The 27,976-nt window shown below is 42.6% G+C and overlaps 1 protein-coding gene across 15 annotated transcripts in view; it reads right to left on the bottom strand.

Moving 5' to 3' along the window:
* Positions 1-27,976, bottom strand: part of atrnl1a (attractin-like 1a) — a 221,588-nt gene that overhangs the window by 131,537 nt on the left and 62,075 nt on the right. For all 15 annotated transcript variants that reach the window (XR_005079408.1, XM_037124440.1, XM_037124441.1 and 12 more), the window contains 5 exons: positions 26,250-26,437; positions 23,288-23,501; positions 22,947-23,138; positions 14,069-14,317; positions 13,753-13,890 (listed from right to left, as the gene is read on the bottom strand). Coding sequence is in view for 14 of the 15 variants with exons in the window: in XM_037124440.1 (XP_036980335.1) it covers positions 13,753-13,890; positions 14,069-14,317; positions 22,947-23,138; positions 23,288-23,501; positions 26,250-26,437 (981 nt within the window). In the remaining variant the exon portion in view is untranslated. The remainder of the gene's footprint in view (positions 1-13,752; positions 13,891-14,068; positions 14,318-22,946; positions 23,139-23,287; positions 23,502-26,249; positions 26,438-27,976) is intronic.

Genomic DNA, 27,976 nt, shown 5'->3' with positions numbered 1-27,976 from the left:
GTTTAAAGAAATTGTTTCCCTGCTACATACGTTCACCACTGAAGAGGCACTGCATCATTATCCACAACACATTTCTGGAGCAGAACAGCTGGAGACTTGTTTTAGAAAGCTGCAAAATGCTCATCCGTAATAATCCCCGGAAACCTTGAGATTCCATTTTGAGCTCGTGCACCCACTTCAGTTCTTTCTTAAGAAAACTGCGAGGTCGAAGCCACAATCCAACATGACAAAGAAACAGAGAATACGCAGCAGTTGTTTTGACAAGGCAGCTGAAATGTCTCAGCGCTGAATGTCAGACAGTGATACTGATACTGTACCACGGAAGAAAAGAAAGCGTACGTGGTAATAAGCTGTTTATCAACATCAGATTTGAGACGTAATTACTCAAGATGTGATTCACTTCCACCGACGTCTGGAACATTTCAAACGACATCCTGGAGGTGAATTTTTATTTATTTTTTGTTGGAAGTGATTTATAGCAGGAAGTTTGATTAGACCAACAGAGATGGGAGCCTTTTTTTTTCCCGGTGTGTCTAATCTCTTTTAATCATTTTGTTATGTAAAAAGTAAAAAAGAAAAAAAAGCACGATGTAGCCGGATGATTCACGCAGAGCAGAGCCTGTAATTTAGACACTAAATCACTTCTGCATGGAGTGACTAATGGCGGAGACAAACAGGAACGTTCTCTCTACCCTTGTGTTCGCATCCACACAAGGCCACTCTCTTTGCCGCGTCCCCTCTCAGGCTGAATTGACTTTGTGCTTTGTTCTTATTCTCTCCGACTGGCACGGAGACAGGCCCTGTAATAAAACAGTGGTGCGCGCAGGTCAAGGTAAAGCCGAGGCGCTGGCAGATAATGAGAGGAAAAACATCCTCCTCTATCCCGTCTCCTCCTCTTGCCTGGGAATCGAGGGGCCTGATCTGATCGCTTACACAGAGCAAAAGACAAAAGTACAGAACATAAAGGCTGCGTTTAGTATTGAGATTTTTGAACATACACGCAAATGCACGCAGAGTAGCTGAAAAACAAGGCTGTGCAGTGGGACATTTAAATGTCAGCGAGCTGAAAGTAAAATTGACGTTCTGCAACTTGAAAAAAACCCAGAGACACCGACAGGAGAGGAGGCAACAATGACAAAATATGTTTTCAGTCTATCGTTTGGAATTACATTGACCCGTAAACCTTTTCAGAGATGCACACTGAACTGTAAGGGTTCAGGGAGATAACAGAGTCTTAACAAAAAGTGGCTTTTAGACTTGAGATAATAGACGAATCACAGGTGTGTTAGCGCAGCCTCGGGTCACCCCGCTGTTCATACAATATTGATTTAGTAGGCAGTCAACAAAGGCATACAAAGGACACAGCTAGGAGAGATGTGCATCCACGGCACTCACACAGATTCATTTTGCCAACAAGCACTCGGAAAAGGAGGAGAGAACGAGTTTTTGAAGAGCACAGTCACGTTAGACTCTTAGCTTCCACTATCAAACTGTAACCTCAAATTATGCAATTATTTACAGACTTACTTTTTAAAATGTTTGCTCTTTTGCCCCAGCAGAACAGAGTAACAAGGGAAAGTGACAAGACATCCTCCGTTTATGTAAACAGATGCTGCTGGACATTTACAATATGCTGACTTCAGCTGTGGTGAGACAGAAAAGCGTGTACAATCGCAGCTTTCCTGTTATTGTAATATGTTTCTGTTTCTGTAATATTATGTCTCTGCTGTGGCAAACAAATTTCCCCGTCTGCGGGACATTAGGATTTCTGATTCTGAACTCGTCCACGAGTGGTACGGTCGGACTAAAACACAGTAAACTCTGGTCACAGAGAGCTGTATTAACTTTTCTCCTCTGTCCCAACAAACATGAAACAACGGCAGTAAACAACCTCTAGCTTCCAACAGAACAGAGACTCAGTACAGATTCTTCTGCAAAGTCTGATGAGTGCGTGGAAGTGGAGATAAAGCTGCTCGATCATGTCATCTACCTGTTATGTACGAGACCTGATTAACTAAGACGTATATAGATGAACAATGAATGAGCTCCAAAACAGCTCTGAAGAATTTAATTATTATGGAAAACAAATAAAAAATGTTCCCAGATCAATAAGTTTTTAGAAGCAGACCAGGGTTTAAATTAAATCATGTTAAATAAAGCAATTCTGTGATGACATTTTGAAAAATGTGAAGGTGTTGAGTGTCTTAAAACTTGTGTTTAAAGTAAATTCCCCTCGTTAACTTTGTTTCAATTTACCTAATTGATTAATTAAAGACCACTTTTGATTTTGGGGAGACAAAAATGTTCAGATGTATCGCATTTATCATTTTTGATCGCTTACAATTCATTATTCTAATTCATGAGCCTCACAGACAACCTGCTCTACCTTACCTGTGTATTCTTATCATATCATTTGGTGCTTTATTTTTTATGACATTTGCTGATGAAACACTTCAATTCACAGGCGCGTCTCAAAAAAGCTGACGAACAGATGAAACGAGGCCTGCAGGCGACTCCAGGATGTCACATGTTGAAGTGTCGGTGCGCCGTCATTCCTCCAAGTACACAAAATTCCCAGTGAATCAGGTTTTCGGCTGAATCTACCGAGGCTGCTGGGACATTTTTTGCATGATAGCTGCAGGACAGACACTCGACTCAGATTACAGTCGCAGCACAATAAACAAACTGGTTTATGGAGGGCTGGCACTGCCTGATAAAAATTAATAAAGAACGACACAGGAAACAGGGAGATCTGTTAAAGGCTGTGTGATGGTTGTGTGTCTTTACAGAGGAATACCCAACCAGTATGAAACATTCACTGCAGGTGGGCTGAAAAAGAGGATCTGCAGGATTGTAGCCCTCTGTTTGGTCACTACAACACAACTTATTGATATTATTACTGATATTATTAGTTAATGAACAAAGTGAGCGAATGTAGCAGAAAATGAAGAAAACATCCACATAAGTTTCACTGTTGCTTTGTAGAGATAGACCGATTAAGTGGCTACGTGGCGCATGGATGTGGAAGTAAACAGAGGCTAGAGGGAAACAAACCAGGAGACAAAATGACAGAGGTCCTCAGGAATTACTTCCAATAGAGCAAGTTGTAATAGCTCTTGCACGTCAGCTAGAATCGGCCATGACACACGCTGTCAGGAGACGATGAAGAAATGCAGCGATTATATCGCAGACAGCGGAAACAGCTGATCAGTCATGTGAGTTTATTCAGTAAAGTTTCCATTAAATGTTTCACTCGGGCATACAAACTTTTTTAACAAATCAGCTTTCCCATAAAGTTTCTTACTCTTCAAAATGAGAATGGAAATGCTTTATGGAAAACACGGCTATCGACACATGACTTAAAAAACAAACCCTGGTGCCTGCTGGGACATATTCCTAGAAAACAGGACGCACCGTTTAGCCGTGGTCCAGGACCAGTGCGGTATTCAGAGTCGGTTTCAGTCAACCAGTTATTCTTAAAACCACACATGGGTCTGATAGTCTGTGTGTTTAGATCAGATTCCTCTTATCGTCTGTGTGGAGAAAACTCAGCCAGGTTGTGGTTTCCTGCACTGACGAACTCGCCAATGTTTTCAAACTGATAGATGAACCAGACTGTCGCATGTGGTATGAAATGTCTCAGCGGGCAGAAACATGAATCTCTTTCTGTAAAATGACACAGAAGCACATTCTCCTTCCCCTCACATTTTCTGATGCTTCATTCCAGATTTAATCAAAAAGAAAACGCACATGAGGAAACTTGATCCACCTCTATACTTCACGATGGGTACACGTTTCTTTAAGAGCGCACATGTTACCGACTGTAGCTGAAAAAATGATCTGCAGACGCATAATATTCAAACACCCAAAGGAAAGAAAAGTGGATTCAAGACAGAGAGAGAGAGAGAAACTGGAGGTGAAGGGTGCAGGGAGCAGGGGAATCATAAAGAAGCAGAAAGAGAGAGAGAGAGAGAGAGAGTGAGTGAATGAATGAAGCGGACGGAGGAGAAAGCACATCACGCATCACACTTGCTGACAACACAAGAAACAAGCTGCAATAAAAAGAAACCTGATCTCTTAGCAAAAAGGGCTGATTTGATATAAATCACGCTCCCCATGACTTGTGCAAGCTCCCTGAAGAGAGTATAATTTCTCACCCCGCTGCTTCTGCATGCATGCACACAAGACGCTTATTGTCACCGCGCGTGTGTGTGTGTGTGTGTGTGTGAGAGAGAGTGTGTGTGGGAGGGATCTTGGCCGTCTGTGAATGTGTTTGTGTTTCGTCTTTGTATCCGTGTGTCTGTATGAGTCAGACAGGTAGAGATGAGGAAAATAAGAGAGCGCTCCTCGCTGAAGCTTTTATCTGTTCTTACAGTCGGGCTCTGTCTTATTCCCAACGGGTTAGCAGTTATAAAACTCAATATAACTTAATGGACTTCAGAATCAGTGAACCCAGAACCTCCGAGGCAGCGTGCTGAACTCTTTCTGCCACTCTTAAACATCCCCCGGTGCGTATTTCAACACAAGGGGATGGCTAGAGAATTTAACTTTATTTAAGCGTTATCCTAATTCTATCGTTCATCCTTAAGCACCTGATCTATGAAATATCTCTCTCTGCATCCTCACACACAAACGACCGATGTAAATGTGTGCTGAGGGAACTTCTCCGCTCCGTCCTCTCCCTGTGCTCCAACACAAACTGACGAGTTCACGCCCAGAATTAAAGTTAACGAATCAGAACCAAGTGTGTTTACTCCTTAACCACGGGAATCATTAGTGGATGTTTTATCTTCGAACAGCTTTTTAATTATTCATCTTTTTAACCCTGAAAAAGAAATGATCCTAGTCTTTTATTAAACCAACAGCAGTTTGGTCAGCGGCCTTCGACTTCAACATATGACGCTCTAGCTAGCATCAGTTTGAAACATGAAGGTCTCCTCGGTCGAGTCAGCGCTAATGTTTAATACGCATCGCCCAGTTAAACACTCAATATAAAGCTCGCTGACAGACGGTTCACTGATTACGACGTTGTGTCTGCTGTCAAACCACTCTTGAGTGATTTCTAAACAAAGTAACTGACATCAGGTCGGGTCTTGTGTTCACGACAAGTTAATGAGAGGTCACGACCCGCCGTCGTCATCTGTACAGTAGAATGTTATACAGTTACATAGCTACAGTACAAGTGTGTGTATGTCGTGTGTGTGTGTGCGTGTGTGTGTGTGTGTGTGTGTGTGTGTGTGTGTGTGTGTGTGTCGTGTGTTCACATCTGCATGAATATGACACCTTTAACTGTTGACAGCTCCTAATTTTAGACACAACGGCGAGATGAAGATGACCTCACAGCTGCAGTGAGCTGCTAACTAACCCATTCTTTCCTTTTTCTTCTTCTTTTTTTTTTTTTACATTTATGTTTTTTTTTTCCCCTCTTCACGCAAAATTTCAACACACTTCACAAACACAATGTTGATGTTTGACGGTTCTGCAAAACCCTGCAGTGGATTTTGTTGAATGATGTTTTTTGAATGCTCATTAAAACATTGTTATTAAAGTGTTCTTTTTTTGTTGAAACGTGGTAATCACAGTGTGACTCACGTCTGGTTACGTTTAGAAGACTTCAAATCATTGTTTAACAAAAGCACTGAGCTGTGAGATGGGATGTAAACCCAGCTGCTCACTGATGAAAGCTGGAATCAGATGTATAAACGGTCCTGCGGGTTTATCAGATATAACACTTGGACTACAGGTTTTTATTTCACGTATTGACCTTTAACTTTATGGTTTATGTCACATTTTAGCACTGTGGATGAAGACTCGGCCCAACTATGAATTGTCTGACTAACTTCTGCACGGTAACCTTGCTGTTTTATGTGAAGGTTTTTGTCGGGTGTTGTGGGTGCATCCAAGGCCGTCTGGCCGGCTGGATATTGATTTGGGAACATCTCTGTTTCTCAAAGTATCTCTGAGCATCAACTGTAACTCTGTCTGTGACTCTCTGCTTTCAGCAGAAAGCGGTTAACTCTGTTTGCTCTTTTGCTTTTTACCACTTTATCAAATTACACAAAGACAACCTTGTGAGAATCATGTACTATTTGTTCACTTCTAAATAAGAATTTCTACCATAAAAACTTTGTAAGGCACCATTATTTTTGCTTGAGGTCAGATTTTCACCTACATTCACACTCTTAAGAGATTAAATTAAATTTGAACACACTGTTGAGGTTTGTAAAGGATTATTAAATCTTGTTAAAAAGAAGATAACATCCACATACCGAGCCATGAACCCGACTGTGTTCTCCAGATTAATCAAACGCTCATCTCCATGAAAATGTCTCATCATCTTCATCATCATCATCATCAATGTCACCTTCCACCTACAGCTGACTCCTGCTTTTCCTTTGTCCCGTTTCACACACAGGGGCAGTTCAGGTCCGATAAGAGAGGACGGACTTTCTTCTGTGTTTAATGACGGGATACAGAGGTGAAGGGTCGAAGGCAGAGAGGGCGAACGTGACGCAAAGAGACGTATGATGTCCGCAAAATATACACAAACACATTCACACGTGCACTTGTGTATGTATCAGCAGTCGAAGATGAAACGAATTATCATCATGTCAGCAGAATCTGGTCGACCTTCAAATGAAAATATGTAAAGTTCCAATCTTTGTACTCCCGGCGTCGAATCCATGGTTCATTTAATCACACAAGATTAATGTGATAAGTGTCAAGAAAATAAAATACATTTACATGATTCAAAGAAGATTTCCAATGGATTTCAATTCAGAAACTATAGGTATATTCATAAATATAACAATATGTGAGCTATAGCGCATTTAAAGTCTCGAGCCTGACTGACATAGAATCTTTTTAGGCCGGTGTCGGGACAAATATTAGAGATTAAAATATACAGATACAGACTGATATTCTGTACATAGTGCAGAATATATTGTATGCAGAAAATATATAAACTATGTTTTTTTTTAAATGCACTAAAACTAGAAACTTCATCTGGAATTTAAGAATAAGCAACAAAAAGGTTTCTTATCGGTGCATATTGAACAAAATATACGTCAATACCACTTTATCTATGATGCCCCAATATCACAGATGTATTCGTTGGGCTCTTTTGTAATATAATGTATGTGTTTGCCAACCTCACGTTGCTAAATTAAAGTTTAGTCCGTACACAAAGGATCTTAAGAAAGGAATTTTCTCAGATATGTGATATATTCTCGTCCACGTCCACGATCGATAATGAAAAGCTGAGTGGCTCCACCTCATTTGATTCAGTGTTTTCTCGGTCTGCTGGCCTCATTTTTGGCGCGGAGGAGGTGCAGTAGCGTCTGTGCGCCGTCGTAGGCATGGAACGAGATACTTTTTGTCCTACATGACAGCACAGACGCGAGTAACATTAATTGTATGCTGGTTAATGTCAGTGTGCGCTGCGAGCCGTAAATGAAGGCCCCCCGGTCTCAGAGCAGCTTACTCCAGGAAGCACACGAGTCACAGCTGGAGATGCGAAAAAGGATTGAAAAGCCGTTTAAAAATTATATTCATTGAACAGCGTACGTGTGGGGTTCGGTGTGTAGGAACACGGTTGTCTTTTGGTTTGTCCACGTCGACCAGTCAGACGGCAGGAACAGAGCTACTGGGAGGGAGGGAACATGACTGGATGCCGCTAAGAACACTGGGTAGTTTTTTTTTTTTTTTTTGCAATTCCGCCACAAGGCTCCACAGGTACATGAACACACACGAAAGCACAAAGATGCACACAAAACACACTGAGCACACTTAAGACAGCAGGTGAGAGTGTGTTTGGCAGCGTCTCCACAGAGAAGAGTGAATGGAGCAGCTCTGCAGGCAGCATCCCTCGTCTGCTGCTGAAGCTCAACAACAGCTGCTTCTGTCCACACACACACACACACACACACACACACACACACACACACACACACACACACACACTACACTACCCTGCTGTCCAAGTCTCCAGCCGATGCTCGGTTGCCAGTTTCTTGCAGCGACAGCACTCAACATCTCTATAGCTCCTGCACTGAACACAAATTTACAAAGAGCTCCTGCTGCTGCACCCCGCTCAGAGACAGTACATCAAAACCCTCGAAAATTGGGGACAGAACACAGAGAGAAAGGAGAGAGGGAGGAAGACGAGGAAGACGAGGGAGAGGAGGGGGTGAAAAAGCATGACAGGACCACCGGCACCAAAACACAAGAGCACTGGCCGTTTGTTCGAGAGGATAAAAAAAAAAAACATCCTATTTCTAGGTTTTTCTGACAAGCAAACATCTTGTGATCTGGAAGTTTTTTGGTTTGTTTTTTTTCTGAATCAATAGAGAACTTGTTTTTTCAGCTGCCAGGTTGAGATGGCAGCAAACAATATTATCTTCTTTTCATATTGGATGCGGAAATATGGGTCTTTATTACAAAAGAACAAAATAAAAAGTAAGATGTTGCTTTGGTTACATGAAGCAACTGCTATGAGTGCCTCGATAAAAACTTGTCACAACAATCGTATTTGTATTTTTTTTTTTTAAAGAATGACTTTTGGCAGAAAACAGAAATAATGAATATTTAGTGACGTGTCCAGTATCGAGACGTACATTCAGCAATATTTCCTCTTCATGTTAAATGAAATGGAATCTGGTCAACGTAACATTTCCTTCAAGACGTGTTTACTGTTGTAAATTAGCTTCAGTATGTAAATCTACTTCCTCCAGGAATCTGTGATCGCCAGCTGTGAATAGTGCACAACCTTGCAATTTTGCCTGAACACGGCATCATTATGATAATTGGTCAAATTTGCAGAACAGTTGGACAATAATTCTCAGTCGTGCAGAACTGACAGGGATTGCAGATCACAATACAAGTTCCTGGTCAGACTGATTCACACTTTGACACCACTGTGACCTCCTTTATTCTTTTATTTATTTATTTTTTTTGGTCACTTGACCACAAGAGTGTTCTTGAAAGGAAAACAAGACCAAATGCAAACTTAAATGTCTGAAATAAGACAGTTTTTCTGGTAAACAAGTGCTTGCTCGTGGGGACGGTTATCTCTCTTAGAATTAAAAAGTACAGTCTAGATAAGCGTAACGTTTGTTTTGATTTGGCGGTATGTCAGTAGATTCACTTGACAGTCTTGAAGTGAGATAAAAAAAACTGTTGTTTACACAGGAAACTTTGATATTTAACCTACCGAACTTCAGTATAAACTTCAGCCAAACTTCATATGCTCGATAAATATTCTAGCGTAATGCGTCTGTAAGTCTCATCCTATCCTTGCCTCCAGACATCCAGAGTTCACTCGCGCAAGTATGCCGAGTGTGAAGGACACAGTAATGATGTCGATGCATAAATTAAACTTTCCCATGAAACAGAGGATCAAAAATATCCTCAGTGATCTCACATTTCTCCCACACCTACTGTAAAGGAACGTGAATACTCATATCTGACGTGGGCTGGTTGAGTCTTTGTGAATGAATGATCGATTAGCAGCTGTCAAACAAGTCAGCTAGTATTCACCTTCATCCAGGTGCTTCAACGAGTGGCCTTATAGTTGAGTTCTCACTTCAGAACTAAGGAAACAAGAACTCTCACATCAAGCTCTCCTCTTTATTCTTTGCTCGAACGATTGAACACTGAACTGAGCTCAGCTGAACCTGTGAGCGATGATGAAATCTCTTGGCTCAGTGACATCAACATCCCCAAGACCCGACAGCAAACCTTCGACTCGTGTAGTGTTTCAACACGACCGGCGCGGCTGAGACTCTTCAGAGATGGCCGGAGAGAGCGAAAGCGAGGAGGTGCAGAGAGAGGCCCGGGTGGAAGAGAGGAGAGCTCCTGATGTGAATCATGCAGAATTTATGGAAGCAATAAAACTGTTCTGCGTGAGGCGCCGATGGCAGAGGAGCATTATACGCCGGAGCGCCGGGTAGCAAAAGATAACAAGCACAAGAAGAAATAATACAAGCTCAAGTCTTTGCCTGGAGGACGATTCAGAGGGACGCGGGAGCTCAGCGGCCTGCCTGCTGCCGGTGATGCCTCCCAGAACCACAACCAGAACAACATTCGAGATATACTGAATTTATAAAGAGCTGGATTCATCTGTACACACGACTCCAGATGACTGTGAGGAGTCATGTAAATCTAAACCTACAGCTGGACTGGGGTGGTCAGTGGTTGAGTTCATCATCTGCATTCCTGGATATTTAAAAAAAAACAAAAAAAAACTGCAGAATATTCCTTTGCAGCGAGGAGGAGCTTCTCTAGATCACAAAATATACGTCTGCTTTCATTAGAGATGTTGATAGTGAAGACAGATTCTCACAATAATGTCACATTACAGTACTTGGTCCCAGTCGACGTTGTTTAACATTTGCTTGATTAATATTCAACCTATCGAATCCTCCTCGAGGTGCTGTGTCTATAACTCGCCTCGTGACTCAGTATTACTTTTCTTTGAGATGCTACACTTTGGAGGAGTTACGGAGCCTCGGTACACAGCCTCTGTAACACCCTGACAAAGACACATAAATCCACCTTAACGCTCTCCTTATCCTCCAGCACTCCTCTTAACGTGCCATTAAGCAAAACCACAAAACACACACACACACACACACACACACACACACATACACACACACACACACACACACACACACACACACGAGTGTGTCTGTATGACTTCCAGGTGTGGATGTTTGCTATCTGCAACGCAAGCAAGTGCACTCCTGCACGATCATTCCCGCCATAAAAATGATTTTTAAAAAAAAACAGTTTGGAAAACATCAGCCTGTCTCTGCACTGTAATAAAAACTAGACAAGAAATCAGCAGAACAAAGACTCCCAGGATGTTCGTAAAAAAAAAAAAAGAAAAGAAAACATGCAGGGTTCCTGTCAGCACTTCTCCTCCGAGGGACTGGAAGTCTAAACAGACATCCAACTTGTTGTCAGTCGCTGCTCTGAGGGCTGCTGTGGGTGCGTTTGATTTCGTATGTGTGCGTGGGACAAGGTGAACGGTACAGTCGGAGGAAACGGGACGCTAATGTCCTGCGCGCGCGCGCACACACACACACACACACACACACACACACACACACTTCATCCAGATTTGACAAGGTTAGTTAATCATCTGTCACAGGGACAGGGGAACGGACACACTCCCCTCTCCTCTGTCTGTCCTCCATCTCTCCCTCTGTTTATCCCTCCATCTCCTCCTCTATTTCTTCATCATCTCTCCGTCCAAGGGCGACTGTCCTCTTCCACCCATATTAACCTTGTTTGTCTCACCACATGCTTTTATCGTTTTCTTTCTGTCTGCTTGTCTTTGTCTCTCGCTCCTCTTCCTCCTCCCCCCTCACACTTCCATCCTCTCTACATCGCTCCGAGCCGAGGCCTCTTCCTCTCCCCGTCTCTCTCTCTCTATCATTCAGTCCTCTAATCGGCCACACATCATTGCCTCCCCAACAGTTTAGCCCAAGGTAAATCTAGTGGTCCTTTAATATAAGGAGAGGTGGAGAGAGACGGAGAAGGATGAACGGATTGATGGACGGATGAACAGTGAAGGAAATGTAAGACAGAGAGTTAGTGTGGACTGTAAGGAGGGATGACAGAGGAAGTAAAAGAGAGGAAATAAAAGGGATAGAAGGAAGGAGGTGAAGGAAGATAGAGGATGATTGGTGTTGTGGAGGAGAGAGGTGAAGGAAAGAGGAAGGAAAGGAAAGGAAAGGAAAGGAAAGGAAACACTATGAGCCAATTTGAGATGAAACAGAAAGAAAGGAGACACAAGGAAAAAAGAGGAGACGAGATAAGACGACATGAGATGAGACTGAAAGGAAAAAAGTGGGGAATGATTAGGAGAGGAGGGAATAACAACAAAATAAAGAAGAGAAACTAGTATAAAGAAAGGGAAATGTAAAGAAAGAAAGAAACCAAAAGTAAAAGTAAAGAAGGTATGAGATAAGAGAAGAGGTAAGACGAGAAGGCAAGTGAAAAAAGAGAAGAATAAAAGCCAAATAGAGGACAGCACAGTAAAAGACGAGGAAAGAAGAAAGGAAAGGACCGAAAAAAGAAAATGAAAGAAAGCCATGGATGAAAGAAGCGACAGATAAACGGGAAAATATGGATCATAAAAGGAAAGAGGTGTGAAGAGTGGAACATGTGTGGAGAGAAACATCAGGGCCAGCGTGAACAGGCGATGTGAAAGAAAGCACGAGGAAAAAAGCCCCAAAAAAAGAGAAGATAGAAAGAGAGAGCGAAGGAGGAAAAGGAGAGGAGAGGAGTGCGTCAGGGGCCGTCCTGTGTGGAGGCGACGAGCGGCGTGCATCTATCAGCACCGCGCTCGCCGCAGAAAAAAAAAAAGCCGCCAGGGACGGAGACACCAGTCAACTCAGGAAATAAGAAAATGATTAAGAGCGATTTAATGTCACGCCGCCGCCAAGCCAAAACGCACATCTGTCACAGCGAGACTGATGTTACTGCACCTCCCGCGCACTTCTCCCCCCCTCCCTCCCTCCCTCCCTCCCTCACCCGCTCACACTCCAGCAGTCACTCATTCATTCATTACACTCTGATGTTCTCTCCCATCGAGGCCCCTGATCGTACAGCCCCAGCTCCTCGCTCGCTCCCCTCCTGAGCATTCAAATCACATGCACACAGTCGTCTTCCTGTGGCTTCTGCTTTCAATCATCTCACTCACACACATAATCTCTTGTTAACATTTTCAACCGGGGGGATTGGCCGTGATTATTTCCATATGAAGCAAGACAAAGCACGGAGAAAACTGCTGACAGATGGATTGCGGGCAGAAAGAAAAAAAAATAAATAAATATATGGATGCACATAAAGCACGCGTGTGTCTCTGTGTGCCTACATCAGCACCATCTTCCTCCCGAGTCGAACCCGTCTGCTGTTTGAGGCAAACGACAAGGAACAGAACCGGAGATTGGACTCAGCGGCTGGTTCTGCTGTTCTGCAGACCGCAATCCAGTCCAAACTACACGTGTAGTTTCTGTTTCACCGCTCTGCCGGTCACCACGAGCCCGAGGGAGAGCAAAGCCTCTAAACACTGCCCCCTTCAGGCTGTTTGTGCCTATTACAGTGCTGCAGACTGTTTTCTGTCAATGTTTTTAAAGACTGACTCATGATCTATAAGAAGTGACTATGATACATGTATGACAAACAATATAGGAAGGTCTATATGTAGTCATTTCTTTACTTTCTCAGAGAAAACTCAAATTCTGAGAGAAATCATCCTAAAATTGTTTTCTATAAGTTGAGCAGGTTGAAAAATTACAAATTTAAAATTTGGTTCAACAAACTTGAACCGGGTGAGTTTATTTGTAAAAAAAAAAAAAAAAGGGACAGGTGGAAGGAGGTAAAGGAAAATAGAGGATCACTGGTTATTGTGGAGGAGAGAGGAAAAGGAAAGGAAAGGAAAGGAAAGGAAAGGAGAAGATAGGAAAAGAAAGGAAAGGAAAGGAAAGACTAAACTGGCAACTCAATAGAGTGCATTCCTCCCGCGTGGCCCAACAGTACCTTGTGGTTCAATTAAGCCTAAATTGCATTGTTTCCATAAAATACCCAAAAGCTAACGGACTCTGGGCTGAGACCCGTCCTCCATCCACGTTCGACAGAAATCTGTTGAGTAGTTTTTGATCAATCCTGCTAACAAACAGTTTATGATGTTGCCTTTTTGTTTTCTCACACCACATGTAAATACAGGTTAAACAAACTCACCGTTGCACTTCCCCCCGTTGATCGGGTCGCCATAGTAGCCGGCCATGCAGCTCTGGCAGTGCGTCCCTGCTGTCAGGTTCCCACAGTGCTCGCACACGCTGCCGTTCACACACCTGCTGTGACCATTACACTGACACGCTGGGAGGAAATGACACAAACACACACTTAGCAGGTTTGTTCATCAGGTGCATCTATGGAACATTACTGCAATCAATCAAAAAGTGATGAACAATCAAGAGGGCACATTTTCAGTCCTGGCTGCTGTGTAAACAGTAACACCTGGGTGAATCTGGTCAGTTCTGGTGGTTCTGCTCACCGGGACACTGGATGAAGGCCCAGTTGTAGCCTCTGTCGGACGTGCACAGGCTCTGATCCAGCACCATGTCCCTGTCTCGGAGTCTGTCTCGGTCTCGGGGGCCGGCCCTGGCACCGGCGGGCTTCAGGGGGCCTCGGTAGGACCCCTCCATGCAGACGCCCTTGCCGGTGTTACTGGGATCACCGCACCAGCCGCACTCGGCCCTCTCCAGACAGTCGGAACAGGTCCTCAGACCTGAACAGTTCTGGGCTGCAGAAAGGACAAGAGACAGGTGAGGAGTGTTTATTAGTGCGCAGAAATCTCTGTCTCTGTCCCTCATGCTGCCGTCAGTTCATCCAAACAGCTTCAAACAGAAGCACAAACCCAATAAACACCTTCAGTGATATTAATCCACCTCCGTTAATACACTTGGCGTCTTTTGTCGTCACCTTTTTTCTTTGACCCTAAACATTTACAGCGAAATTGACTTTTGTTTTTCCCCCCGCGACACACTTCCACATGTCCAGGAAGGCATTTGTATTCATGAAGTGGATGTGACATTCAGAAACACTTCACAGCTGCAAATTATAAATGATACATTATTTATTTTCTATGGAATGGCATTCAATACTTGTAAAGGATAAACAACAAAAACCCTCCATACTGAAGGGCCTCTGCGGTTCACTGACTGTGGCGTGTTTTATTCTGGAGGAGCCGGCCGTTCCAAAGTTAACTTTACAGCTTGTTTTCAACCTTCCAGTCTTGTTTTTTGCTCTCGTTCTCGGCGTCGACTCGTCTTCACTGTCATGATACAGGTTTTTTTTTTTTTTTTAGTCTACAAAGCGAAGGTTGGAAATAAGCAACTCAGAGAAAAAGACAGAGACTCCGCAGGTACGTCGGCGTGTACGCAAACAACCAAAAAGGTTGAGAGAAGCTATCCGAGGTGTTGTTTTTCTTATAGCCCGGCGAGATGATTCAAATGCAGCATCAAGAAGTGACATTAGCATTTTTCCACCAGAAGTTGTTTCTCTTTTTGAACACGAGCCATTTCCATAAGCCACAGATGTTGGAGCTGAACCTGGATCTCTTCCTCTCCGTGTCCCTGCGAGCTACCTCCGCTTGAAATACACCCCTTCTCCTCAGTGTGTGTGTGTGTGTGTGTGTGTGTGTGTGTGTGTGTGTGTTTGCAGGCTCCCCTCGTTGCATTATTCAACTGCAGCGACGCCGATTCATTTCTTCTCTCTCCTCTTTATAATTACAAACTTCTGCTCTCCCTTCTTCATCTCCTCGCCACAGTTTCATCCTCCTCTTTTGCAGGATCTCTATTCATCGAGGCATCTTGTCTCAGCTTTTTTTCTCACCTTCGTCTCTCATTTTGATTTAATGTTTTTATTCTAAAACATTTTAAATGAAATCACGAAAGAAATGAGCTCTTTGGCGTTTTGTCCGCTTCTCTTTCCGTCTCTCCCCTGCTGTGTCGCTCCCGCCACTTCACCTATTTCCTTTCTCCTTTTTCCTGCATCTTTTCTCACAATTCACTGGATCCCCACGACTCTCAGTGGTTCAAAGAGAGGCAGTTGAACAAAATAACCCTAATCCAGCACACAGTCGGGGTTTCCGCTGCTAGAAAAGCACATATTTACATTTCTAAGAGCAGACTTTAATACCCAATAAATATACTGGTGCCCGTTTTAAAATATGATTCAAATTGCATGAAAGTGGTGGCCACTGTGTGTAAGCCCGCCCCTCTAATGTGCTAAAAGCTTCACATCTTAATAAAAGTACATTCTTTGATTCCCTTTTATTTAAAAAGATCCAATGCGGCACTCCAGGAACGGCTATTACACTCTCAGTGCCAGTCTGAATTTTGCTTCACTCATAATGACGGAGTAATTATCAACAGGTAACGACTTCCCTCCTCCTCTCTACATCTCTCTCCTGACGTGACGCTGGGAACAGTTCCTTCAGCGGTCTTTGCTTGCAGCTGAAATTCAAACTGAGAAAAAGCAGCTTTTATGTCACAATCGCCGAGAACTTTTCATTGAACTTCATAAATAAAAGTTGCAAGGACAGCAGGTGGAAACATTCACTTGGCGAGACATTCTCCGTCAGTTTCAGTGGGTTTCTTTGCATTTAGCTTCTTCTAACCTTAGACCTTTGTTAAGATATACATACAGTAAGTTTGTTGGTGTGAAGTCACAACAAGCTGAGTTTAAAAGTTATGCAGGATTAATAACTTTAATCATTGTTCAAAGATTGAACCCCTTTCCTTTTTCTTTACCTCTTCTTGTTACCCTCCCACATTGTCATGTAAGATAACCTGATGAAAGTCAAAGTACTGAGAAGTGGACAGTGTGCGAGACTCTTTTTCCTGATATCGTCAGACGTCGGTCTTCTCCTACACGCCCGCTGACCTGCAAACGCTTCACTCTGAACCTTTTTCTCCTTAAAATGTAATCCTCAGTATCTTTGGAAAATGAGTCTTCTTTTTTATTTGTGCATCTTCAGTGTCTTGTTCAAACATTCAGCTCCACCAGTCAACGTAAATCTCGTGAAACTCTCCAGATGTGTTCTACCTGCACAAAGCAAATTACTTGATAACAACCTGAGGGCTTCTAAACAATAACCATGCAAAGTGCTCACAGGATCTCACGTCACTGAAGTTTGTCACTGACGAACACCTGGTTCCTCTTTTGTACCGCACGATTCCTCCCGTACCTTAAAATATATTCCGATGCGGCAGAGTTAATCTCCACACACAGGCGACCTCCCTAAACGCACAGTGCAAGGTGCATTCGCTGCTCTTGACTGCAATTCATTTGCGAAAACATCTCACAATCAGCGACGGCAAAATGGATCAAATATTCCGGCGTCGGCCTGCATGACACAAATATGATGAAATGGGCCCCGAGGACACCGAGCGACACGAGCGGAAAGGAGCAAACGCACAACTGAGAGACGGTGGGCACAAACAAATTCCTGCGTAGACGTGAGTGTTAAGTCCTAAGATGTTCGCTTACATAACTGTGTTTTGTGTGTAGATAATATAATTTACCTGCTGTGTTCTCTACGCCCGAGCGTTTTCTGTTTTTAATAGCTTTTCCAGCTATCAGGCTTCATCTGTGTTCCACATGAAATGAATTAAGAGAGGTTACTGCCTTAAGTAGTCGTGTGGACTCATCGTGTGTTGGAAACGTGGAACATTCAGGCCCGCGGGGTTTGTCAACGCTTGAGATTTTAGTTAACGGCACCAAAACTGTAGCTGTAACTTGTGCTATTACGTGACACTCGCTCCAGGGTGTTTGTAGAGTTAATGTCCTTTTGGATGGTGCCTGTATTTCCCAAGGGGGGGCAGACAACATATTTCACAATTACAAACCCAACATGTGATCTAATCATGATCCGAAGACGAAACAGCTGTTGACTACCGGCTGTTTTTCTTTTGTGGATATTAGAGATAAAACAGGGGACAGTGATTTATACCCGTCAAACAGCTTAAATGTAAACGTTCTCTGCTTTATTCCAATCAGGTAATTATTCCGTCCTCTCTCGTGTGTTTGTGCACGCAGCTCGGCAGGAAAGTAAACACCCTCCCGTCCTGACGACAGGGGGGCGAGCGAGGAGGCACAGCTGTAATTTAATTTCCATTTATTGCACTTTGCTGCAATTAAATTATGAGTCATGGCTGGTAAATTTAACACGTGTACTGAGGAGCACTCTGATGAACTTAAGATGGAAAGTGAAAAAATTAACAGATACATTCGTAAGCAAGAATTTAATTCTCCAGCCGCGCTTACAGTAAGTCGAGTGGAGGATGAGGGTTTTTAATACTGCCATTAAAAGACTGAACAAAACCAACATTAGGAGGAACTAATTGAGTGTCACAGTGACGCCAGCAGCCTCCTCCTCCTCAAAATCACAGTTTAGCTTCAAATACCTGCTTCTGTTGCCGAGGTTTTGTCTTCACGATCACGGATGGAAATATCCCCAAATTCACTATCTTGTCAACCTCCTGATGTAAAAGGAGAATATATATTTGGTCCAAATGTAAACCTATCTGATATAATTTTTGGTCATAATATATCTGTAGGTTTATTTCTGTAGTAACTGGGTCAAATCCAAACAGGACACGTGTTTGCGTCTCTGCCACAGCCACAGAAACATCAGTGGCTAAAAGCTTTCGGCTGCTGTCGTCACTTGGAGACTGAGATGAGCCTTAATGCCTTTAAAGTTCTGTCAACAACCGACATGAAGCACAGTGTTTTCTCTGACGCCGGCTGCTGAATACTGTAGCATCACATCCAGCATGATTCATGTGAGATGAACAGAAGAAAAGCCCACATCTCTCCTCTACTTTGTGACTCTTTTCCAAAACTTTTCCCAGAAAATGTATACGACCCTTCTGAAAACCAGGATATTAGTCATCTTCACTGACAGAAATAACTTACAGTACAATAAGAGGAAGTCTGAACGCAACAGATGACTCTCCTTAATACTCTTAAGGACCTGGGCCATCGTGATGCAGTAAAAGAGAAGCAGCGTTTTTTTTCCTGCGGGGGAAATATTTTCATCTTATCAAATATTCTCTCAGCACAAACGACTCAGTGCCACATTCTGTACATCACAACGGGTTTGACATTTTGCCGTCCCTGGATGACACGTATCGCCTGGCTTCATCTTGTGCAATCCATTTGCTCCCACGGTTACCTGACAGTTAGCGATCGCTGAAGTCGGTGGCATACAGATCTGTGAGCCCCAATACATAATACATCAAGTGTAGGAGCCAGAAGCTGCCGCTCTCCTTTGCTCTTCCTCCGGCACGTGAAGCTACGACGAAGCAGACGGACGTCGTGTGAGAAGGAAAAAGATTGCCTCAAAAATATTCTCTGCGCAGCCAAACCGATTCATTATCAGCCACAAGGACGTAACCATCAACTGTCCTGCCTCTGTGTGCACGTACCAGAGATTCACTCGACACATGATCAGTCCTGAAATCGTTCGAATGCTGTCGCAGGACACAGAGATGTAAAACTGTTTATCTTACTCTGTCAAGTGGACGGATTAAGACTGAACGGTGTTGTGGTAAAAGGTCGTGGTTTAAAGAGAAGGGTTAAAGAGCTGACGTTTAGCTTTGGGTTGCTTATTGGAGAAACAGGAAACAATGAACTGACTTTCATATCTGCAGGTGGGACGAAAGGTGGTGCCATTTCTACAAGCTACAAGGCTGCCGAACTGGCGACTTCGAGTATTTGGGGAGATTTTCCAGCCGTTACTGTGGAAAATAAAGCTGGCTATTTTTCACAGGAAGTGGGATCATCTGCGTCTGTTCTGTGTGGAGACATTTCCAGCTGTTTTCGTGGTGACCAAAACAGGTATTTTAAGACAAAACTTAATGTTTTCCTAACCCTGACCGAGTGATTTGTTTTGCGCCTAAACCTAAATGTTTGGATGAGAAAGAAACAAAAGATTTTACCTAAAGAAACCTTCAGTTTGAAATGATCTGTGGTTGCATACGCAGAGCCCAATTTGAGGAAATCGCCAGAGGGAACAAAGAGGCAGGTGTTTGAGCTGACAACATCCAAAATGAAAGTTTAATTTTACAGTTGCTATTCTTACTGCCATAAAGATTTAAGGTGACTTGATGGTGCTGGCAGAAAGGTGAGAGGCTACAAAAAAGTGAAGCTCAAATCTGACACATAAGCCAAAGAAAGCCCATTTTACAAGAGGGAAATGAAGATCTGCACAGTTAGGTTAGGATTTAAAAATGTGACTGCCGAGGCGAAACTGCTAATTATTTGAAGAGGTTGTTGTGGAGAGTGTGTCGTTAGCTTCCAGCCAATGAGAAAAATGGGAATGATGCACAAAGCCTTGAGCCAAATTTATCTGATGAAGAAATGACCCAGTTCAATTTGGATCCTCAGACAAGTAATGTTTTTTTTCTGTGAAAGCAGCAACCAAAGCCGAGGTCATAAATCCTTCAGCCGTAGCCTGAGGGCCCGGCTTCCCAAAAAAAGAACCAACAAGACATGATTAATCCATAAACAAGAGCAGTGAAGCAGAAAGTTAAGTATGAAACACTATATGAAGAATGATGGACTGTAAACGAGCAACAATAACACACCTGAGAAGTTTAAACACCCCAGAAAATACAACTCTTCTTTATATGCTGAGCTTTGAGCAACAAAGGTAAAAAAAAAAATTTAAAAAAGTAGCAGAACAAGAGCATCCTACACACCTTCTGCCACCAGACTGAGGTATGAATAATAAAAGCGAAGAGGAGAAACGCTGCCATTATGTAAACACAGAATAAAGGAGGGAAAACAATCTTGGCTTGCAAACGGAAGGCTGGAGAGACGACGGCTCTCAGAGGCAGCGAATAATAATAATCACCAGTCACAGGACAAAAAAAAAAAAAAAAACCTCCAAAGTTTCTCAAGATGTTTTCTTAACTCTTCAGAAACAAGAACACTTTGTTATAAATTGAATATTTGTCAAACAAAAAGACTGAAAACACACACAAGAAAAAGTTTTGCCTCGGGGGGGAAAATACTTTGACAGGGTTTTTTTTTTTTGGTCTCCCAACTTTTACAGATAAAATATCACTGAACATTATCGGAAACAAGCTACAAGCCCTGCATTTAGTTAGTTAAAGGGTAAGTCTGCCAATTTTACACATCAAAGTAGTTAAAGTGTGATAAAGCCTTGTGTGCAAAATTGGTCATGCAACAATATTTAGCTGACTTATGATGCATTTTGAGTTTCTACAGTGATAGTATGCATGTTATATTGTCTATACTGTATTTAAAACAAGAAAGACGGTACAAAAAGAGAAAATAGCATCACATGGAAGGATTTTGTGAAGAGCACCTTTAACTACATCATCATTTTTGTTCTGTTTTCAGGAAAAACTGCTGCTAACATATATCATAGAAACTAAAAGTAAGCAGTAGGTAATGTTTAAAGAGTCGATTAAGAAGTAAAAGTCATATTTGTATTTTCAGTGACTGAGTGACCAAACATGAAGAATACAATCTGCTTCCTGATTCCACCATCATGCATGTAAACGGTGGAAACATGTGAAACATGTTTTCAGCTGGTTAGTATGGACGGAAATTATTACGAGACGCTTGTCTGGGTGGAGAATATAAATACAGAATAAATTCTTAATTCTAGAGAAATAAGTTTGCAGTTTGTTTTGTTGGTTCCAATATTTCATCAGTCGTCAGAGGCTGTTTTCCATTTCATTATAGCGTTGCTTTTTTAATACGAGTAAAAGATATGAGTTTGCTTTCAACACCTAGACTCCTTACGATTTGTTACTCCGACTGAAATCACACCTTCGCCTCAGACCCACGTGGAGAAGCAGCGGCGAGGTGTTAATATGAGGAGAACGTTACGAGACGGCAGCGAGGGCTTCACATCGAGTCGCTCGTGTGTCATTGGAGATGATCGATTTTCTGCTACAGGAGAGGTGGCACTGCCTCGTTGTTGGAGTGTGTGTGTGTGTGTGTGTGTGTGTGTGTGTGTGTGTGTGTGTGTGTGTGTGTGTGTGTGTGTGTGAGGCCGAGACCTGACTGCTGATAAGAAGGGGATCGATCGGAGTCTATAATGACTCAATGTTCACACAACGTAGCCTAGTATCATCAGCTCAGGTGTGTGTAGAGTGCCACATCACCTCATTCATCAATCTGTATCAGTCTGTCTCTCAGCCACACACCTGTACACACCTGTATTCTGTCCAGTCACAGCTGCCACAATTAACCAATTAGTTGTCAAATTAAGTGTTTTGATAGTGTAAAAATGATCTGATTCCAGCTTCTTTAATGTGAATAATTTGGGGTTTCTTTTCCTCATGTATGACAGTGAACTGAATATCATCTGGTTGTTTACGAAAGACATTTTGAGGGCGACGTCAACACTTTCAAACAGACGACATCTAGAAGATAAGATACATATGTTGCACGTCTCACCTCCCAAAATTACGTTTGATCATCTGGCAGTTTTTAGGTTTTTTGCCTAGAAAGGTTAATTGTTGTTACTTCTACCCTTTGTTAAAAAAAAAAAAAAAACAAGATGTGTTCTCATTAGGGGGCAAACAGCAAAGTGCAAAAACTTTTCAGACTTTCAGAAGGAGAAGTTAGTTGATGTGTCCGACCTTTGTAACTTGGTGGAAAAGGCACAATTTCCACAGTTTCCAGAATGTTTGACAGTCACAGATGAGGCGAGTGAGCTGCACGGCCGGGGACAAATCGAGAACTGGAAAGTTCACTGTGGTGCCTACGAGACGATACTTTGTGAAAGATCTCTGACTCAGAAAAGAGCGCACTGGAATATTCATTCAAGCAACAAGTCCACATTCGAAACTCGACATGAGCATACAAGATTTGACATATAAACATCCGTTTGCTGCAGACGTCTATGTTTTCCCCAGCAGATGCACCAGGATGTGTTCAGATTTGAATCGGGTATATTGGTTCTGAATTATCTTCAACTTGAAATGGATTTCAAGGTGAAAACAAAAGTTACTTTTTTTAACATGCGTACAAATAAGTAAAGAAAAGAAAAAAATCTTCAGTGAAGGTGTTAAATATTGATCCAGATAATATCTGACAACTGTTGATCCAGAATGTAAATAGTAATTTAAGACATTAGAGAAAATTTAGATGATTGGAAGCATTTGAAAGAATACTGAATCCTTTAATACGTGTTTTGTGTTTTAGGGTTTGAAAACTATTTCCTGATGAAGACCATGAAAAGTGATCCAGGAAGTTGACCTTCAGTAAAGAGTTTGTTCTGTCCGACTTTCAACATTTGTGTGAAAACACATTCACAGACCTGAGACCAGTGTGGTACATGTCTGTCACCCTCCACCCGTCTGATTTCCACCCCCCCCTCTTACCGCTACAGTCCTGGGTCTGCCACTCCAGACACTGTCCGTAGGGGAAGGAGATGACGTAGGCCGAGGAGTCGACGCAGCGCTGCGTGCTGCTGCACCACATGCACTCCATGGCCTGGCTGGTGCAGTTGGCGCAGCTGGTGCGTAAAGAGCAGGGCGTCTTACAGGGACGAGCACTCTGACTCTGTGGACTCCCTGAGCAGCAGGACAAAGAGAGAGAGACAAACAATCACTTCTGAGCTTTACTGATCCGAAAATGAACTGTGGCCATCTGAGTTTCACATTTCTTCAACCACATCCTCCTCTCACTGTCTCTCTCTCTCTGCTGCGTCATTCTTTCTCACCGGCAGGTTTTTCGCAGATGAGGCCGTCGCTGGTGGCCGTGCAGGGGTTGGCTTTCAGACCGGCCACCTGGGCTCGCTCCAGGTAGGCGCAGAAGCCCGAGTCGCTGGGCTCTCCGGGCAACCATCGCAGGCTGGTGTTGGTGAAGGGTGACATGTCCTCCCAGCCCCAGTACGACACGTTGATCTTCCTCAGGCCGACCCAGGGAGATAACGTCTGCAGGGGTGGAGAGCGGAGGAGAGAAAAGGGGGAGAAATGTTAGATGTAGCACATGCTGACTAATGACTGCGTGACAGTATACCTGATTCACTGTTCTCTCTTCATGTTTGAAAATACACTTCATGATTCTTTTTCTGGTACCGACAAACCACAATATTTCTCCAGAATCAGTCAGTATAAAGCTGTTAAGAAGTCGTGGCGAGATATCTTGGAGCAAGATTTTGAACATCCCCTTTTCATCCTGAGAATGAAATAAATACTGAAGACCTTTCAGAGGTCAGGTCAGCCTGACAGAAATCACAAACACCACGACTCGTTTTCAGGCCAAACACTGTCGAGATCACTACAAACTATCCAACCAGAAACAGAGCGAAGAGAATAATCAGGGAGGAAATGCTGATTAATGACTTAAGCTGCAGATCGGCAACAGTCGCTAAAAGAATATTAAGAAATGAATCCAAAAATCCTGATAAACTTCTGATGTGTTGTTTTTTCTTTGTCTCTTGTTCTTTTTTCTCTCTTTGTATCAGTTCTTAAATAATACGTAATCAACAACGTGCTGAAGACGTGTGGGTAAAAAAACATTATAACAGGATCAATAACTCGATGCATGAGCAAAGAAGCTGCAGGATAATACTGAAATAAAAAGCAGCTAAGTCAGAACTTGAGTCAGTCCCAAATCAAACCTTCTGCAAGTTAAAGTAAACGTTATAAAAGCAGACGCTCTAATTATAGCAGCTGATCAAAGTGCAGTTCAGCGATTGTTTGAATTATTTGCTGACAGAACGTGACGATTATGGGCTGCTACTGAGTTTTAATTGATACAAAAAAGCTTTTACACTTCAGGATCAAGGATCTCAAAGAGCTTGTGAAATGTAAAACAAACTATTGCTGCAATTACAGACAAAAAGACAAGGACGCACTGTCGTTTAATCATCAGCCCTCAAGTATTTGTTCACATTTCTCCCGACGCTGCACATTCATCAGAACTGTGTCTGTGTGTGGTCAGACATGTCAGAGCCTCGAATGAAATCTCCACCGTAAACATTACAAGTCCACATTTCAGTGTGAAAACAAAGTCACACCCTGTCAGTCATCTGGGACGATGAAAGGTGATGAAGGAGCTGATTTTTTGAGCTTCACGGTGGGCTGAGAATAATTATCTCTATTTATTTCTTTTTATGCCGTCGATAAAAACCCCCGGTGAGAAATTTCACCCCTTCTGTTCTGCTGATATTATATTCTCACGGTGCTGCGAAAAGATTTCTTTGACACGTCTGAAGATTTATATCAGTTTGAGTATCAGATCGTCTACAGCAGGAAGAGTTCTGCTCAGAAATGTTCACGTCTTAGTTCTGATTTTAACGACACAGTCAGCATTAAATGCAAACTGAGAGCGAACCACACCGCTCGGGTCTTTTCTCTTTTTTTTTCTAAGATGTTGTACATTCATGTTCAATAACTCAGGTTTATGATCTGAGACCACACATTCCTTCCAATCTAATAATAAATAACTTTATGTTTATATCATCAAGCTAACACATTTCCTGGTATCGTATAATAAATCACAATTTTCCTGGAAGCAGCATCTAGGATGCAATTTGTGTCACATAACGAACTCGGCGGAGGGAATTGGATGTCACTCAGTTATCCATAATCAGCAGGACGTCACAGTTCTTCAATCTCTTGCAGGAAATATAAAAAAGCAGCCGAACGCTGAAATTATTTACGGATACAGCTACTTAATTAGACTATATATATGTATACAGTGTTGCCACAAACACATCAAGGCTCCGCAAGGAATTTCAATTTGTTTCCTCTACTTTGCTTTCAACAGGAGCCGGCCTGAAGAGACGCTGGTATTTTTCAGCACTTGTTAAAGAGCGACTGGTTTGCTTAATCATCCTCCTCCTCCTCCATACTGAAACTCTCATCACAGGTTTAACCATTTATTGCAGGCAAGTGGGAGTTCGGTTAAGTTGGCAGCTGACGGCTCGGCTCTTAAAAGATGCTCCCTGACAGAGGAAGACGATGAATACCGTCTTTAACCTTGAGCCCTGATTGGTCTCTGCGTCAGTGATTAGGAGCGGTTATCAGTGAGGAGGGAGCCGTATTTAAAAACACTGCCTCGTGGTGAGAAGAGCTGTGATTGGTGCGAGACTGATTGGATCAGCTGATCACTGCCGTGGGCGAAGGACTTCAGTGTCCTGTGTGAACTAACGCTAAACTACATAAGTGAATCGAAGAGATACAGAGAGTTTATCCGAAGCTTCAGCTGTGTGAGTTTGAATCCGCTCTCATTTTGTTTCCACTGTCTGCTTCCTTCTCCTGATTAGTTTAAGTCAGACTGTTGAAGCTTCATTATTTAGAATGTGGCTGTTCTTTCTGCCTCACGCTGGATTTGAAGTACGAGCATCATTTTTGTTGCCAGTACGAACAAAAACGAATAGTTACTGCAAGTATAGAACTCAAATTGCCTAGAAAATATATGCTGAGTAGAATGTTTTTCTCAAATTTACAATCCCGACTCCTCGGGTTAAAAAATCGCTGTACGTCAGCTTAATGCTTTCATAAGACTTCAAGCTCACACTGAAATGGATAATCACACCAAACATGTTTAAAGTTTGGCTTTTTTTTTATATAATAAAGCGCAATTTTATGGGGAGAAAGCAAGGGTGGAACATAATGAATAGCTTTCACCAACACTGTCATTTAGCCTATTAAAGCGTTTTTTACACCACTTACCTTGTCTTGCAGCTGGTATTTCTGCAGCTCCTCCAGAACAAAATTGACCTGCTTGTCTGTGAGCAGCGAGGCTATATTTCCGCCCAGGTTTTTGCAGTAGTGTTGGGCGTTATCGTAGCTCTCCCTGCTGGAGTTGATCCTCAGGCAGGCCTCCCCGATGTGGTGCCAGCCCTCCCCACACAGCTGGCCTGCAACACAGACACACACAGACGTTACTTCACCTTTCATTTAATCCGAGTTAGCATAATCATCAGATAGCATGGTAGCAGGCTACAGGAAAAAAGTCTGGCCTGCTGTCAACAAGAAAAAACATATCTGATGTATAAAAAGGCGACTGATAGCATTTCAACAAGCTAAAGCTTTAAACTCAAAGCATAACTAACATCATGAGCTAAACATTAATATTTTAGTTAACATTAATGCCCAAAACATGCTATGTAATCATGTCTGCACCTATCATTTGAGCCTCATAGCCTTTAGCTAAGGTTTGGCTTGTAGCCTGAATGTATAATCCACTGTCTTTATTAAAAACAAGACTGTGAACACAAAGATGGCGTCGATTTGTTGTAATGAGATTTGCTCACATCAGAACATACATTTCTAGTGTCTGTGTTTACTTCCTGGTTATGCAGCTCATTGAATATTCATAGTGCGGTTTGCCCCGCCCACCTACTTTACATTGTGGCGATGTCACAGATTTCTTTAATTCTTTATTTTCAATTCTCTCAAAATGTCTTAATTCCAGGAAAGTTGTACAAATATAAAACCCAGATGGACTGAGTATTTTTGATACGAGCAGCCACCAGACAAATAAGGACTCAAAGCTTCCTGGCCTCACTTCACCATGCTGACAGTAAGTTTAGCATGTTAGCTTGATAGTGTTTTGCTTTTGAGGTTTTTAATTTTATACTATACTTCGCAGAATGTCAGGACAAGACAACACAGAAGCATTGAGACGGAATTATAAAGCACAACTGAGGCAATAAGTGTCAGAAACTGATGAAGCAGACTGGATGGTGTCCTGTTACACAATGTTTACTCGACGGAGGTGAACAGGGCTTCATTAATCAGCAGGTAGGGAGGCAGAAGCAGCAAACAAATCGACAAAAACAAACGTCAAGAGGCAGTCGGTCTGGGAAGGCTTGCAGAGAGATGCTGCCTGTCTGAGGGCTGGAACACAGACTGAGACTAACGAGGTAATGAAGGAGCAGGTGTGCAGGTGGGTGGACTGTCAGGTGACCTGCACAGGTGGAGGAAATCACTGAGTTCAACTAAAGGACAAGAGAGGAAGCAAAGTGGAGTTTAAAGTCGATGTGACAGCAGCTTTAAGAGAAATATGTCTAGCAGTGCATGTTATTGCACTGATCTCAGAGGCTGATTGTTGGCTCATTGTTGATTTATATTTTTGTTTTGTTTTCAGATCCGAGCTCCACATTCCTGCTTCGCACTGATCCGACTCATCAAATGATTCCCAGAAGAAATATCTTACATGTGAGATAAACTAAACCGCTGAGTGACGAGTCATTAACGAAATGCTAAATACTGTAAGACTGGCGTATAAATGTATATCTGCACTTATATTGTTCTTATCAGGATCACTTGGTAGCGTCGTGCGGGAGACTTTAATAGCAGAGAGTTCAATTATCTGAGATGAAAGAGTCCTTCTACCTCTGCTGAGCACCGCTGTTTATTTTGGACTGCAGGACTGATTACATCCACAGACTCGT

This window comes from Acanthopagrus latus, chromosome 15 (assembly GCF_904848185.1).
Source record: "Acanthopagrus latus isolate v.2019 chromosome 15, fAcaLat1.1, whole genome shotgun sequence".
Taxonomy (NCBI): Eukaryota; Metazoa; Chordata; class Actinopteri; order Spariformes; family Sparidae; genus Acanthopagrus; species Acanthopagrus latus.
Note: the sequence above shows the minus strand (reverse complement) of the source record. Positions and strands in the feature narration are given on the sequence as shown.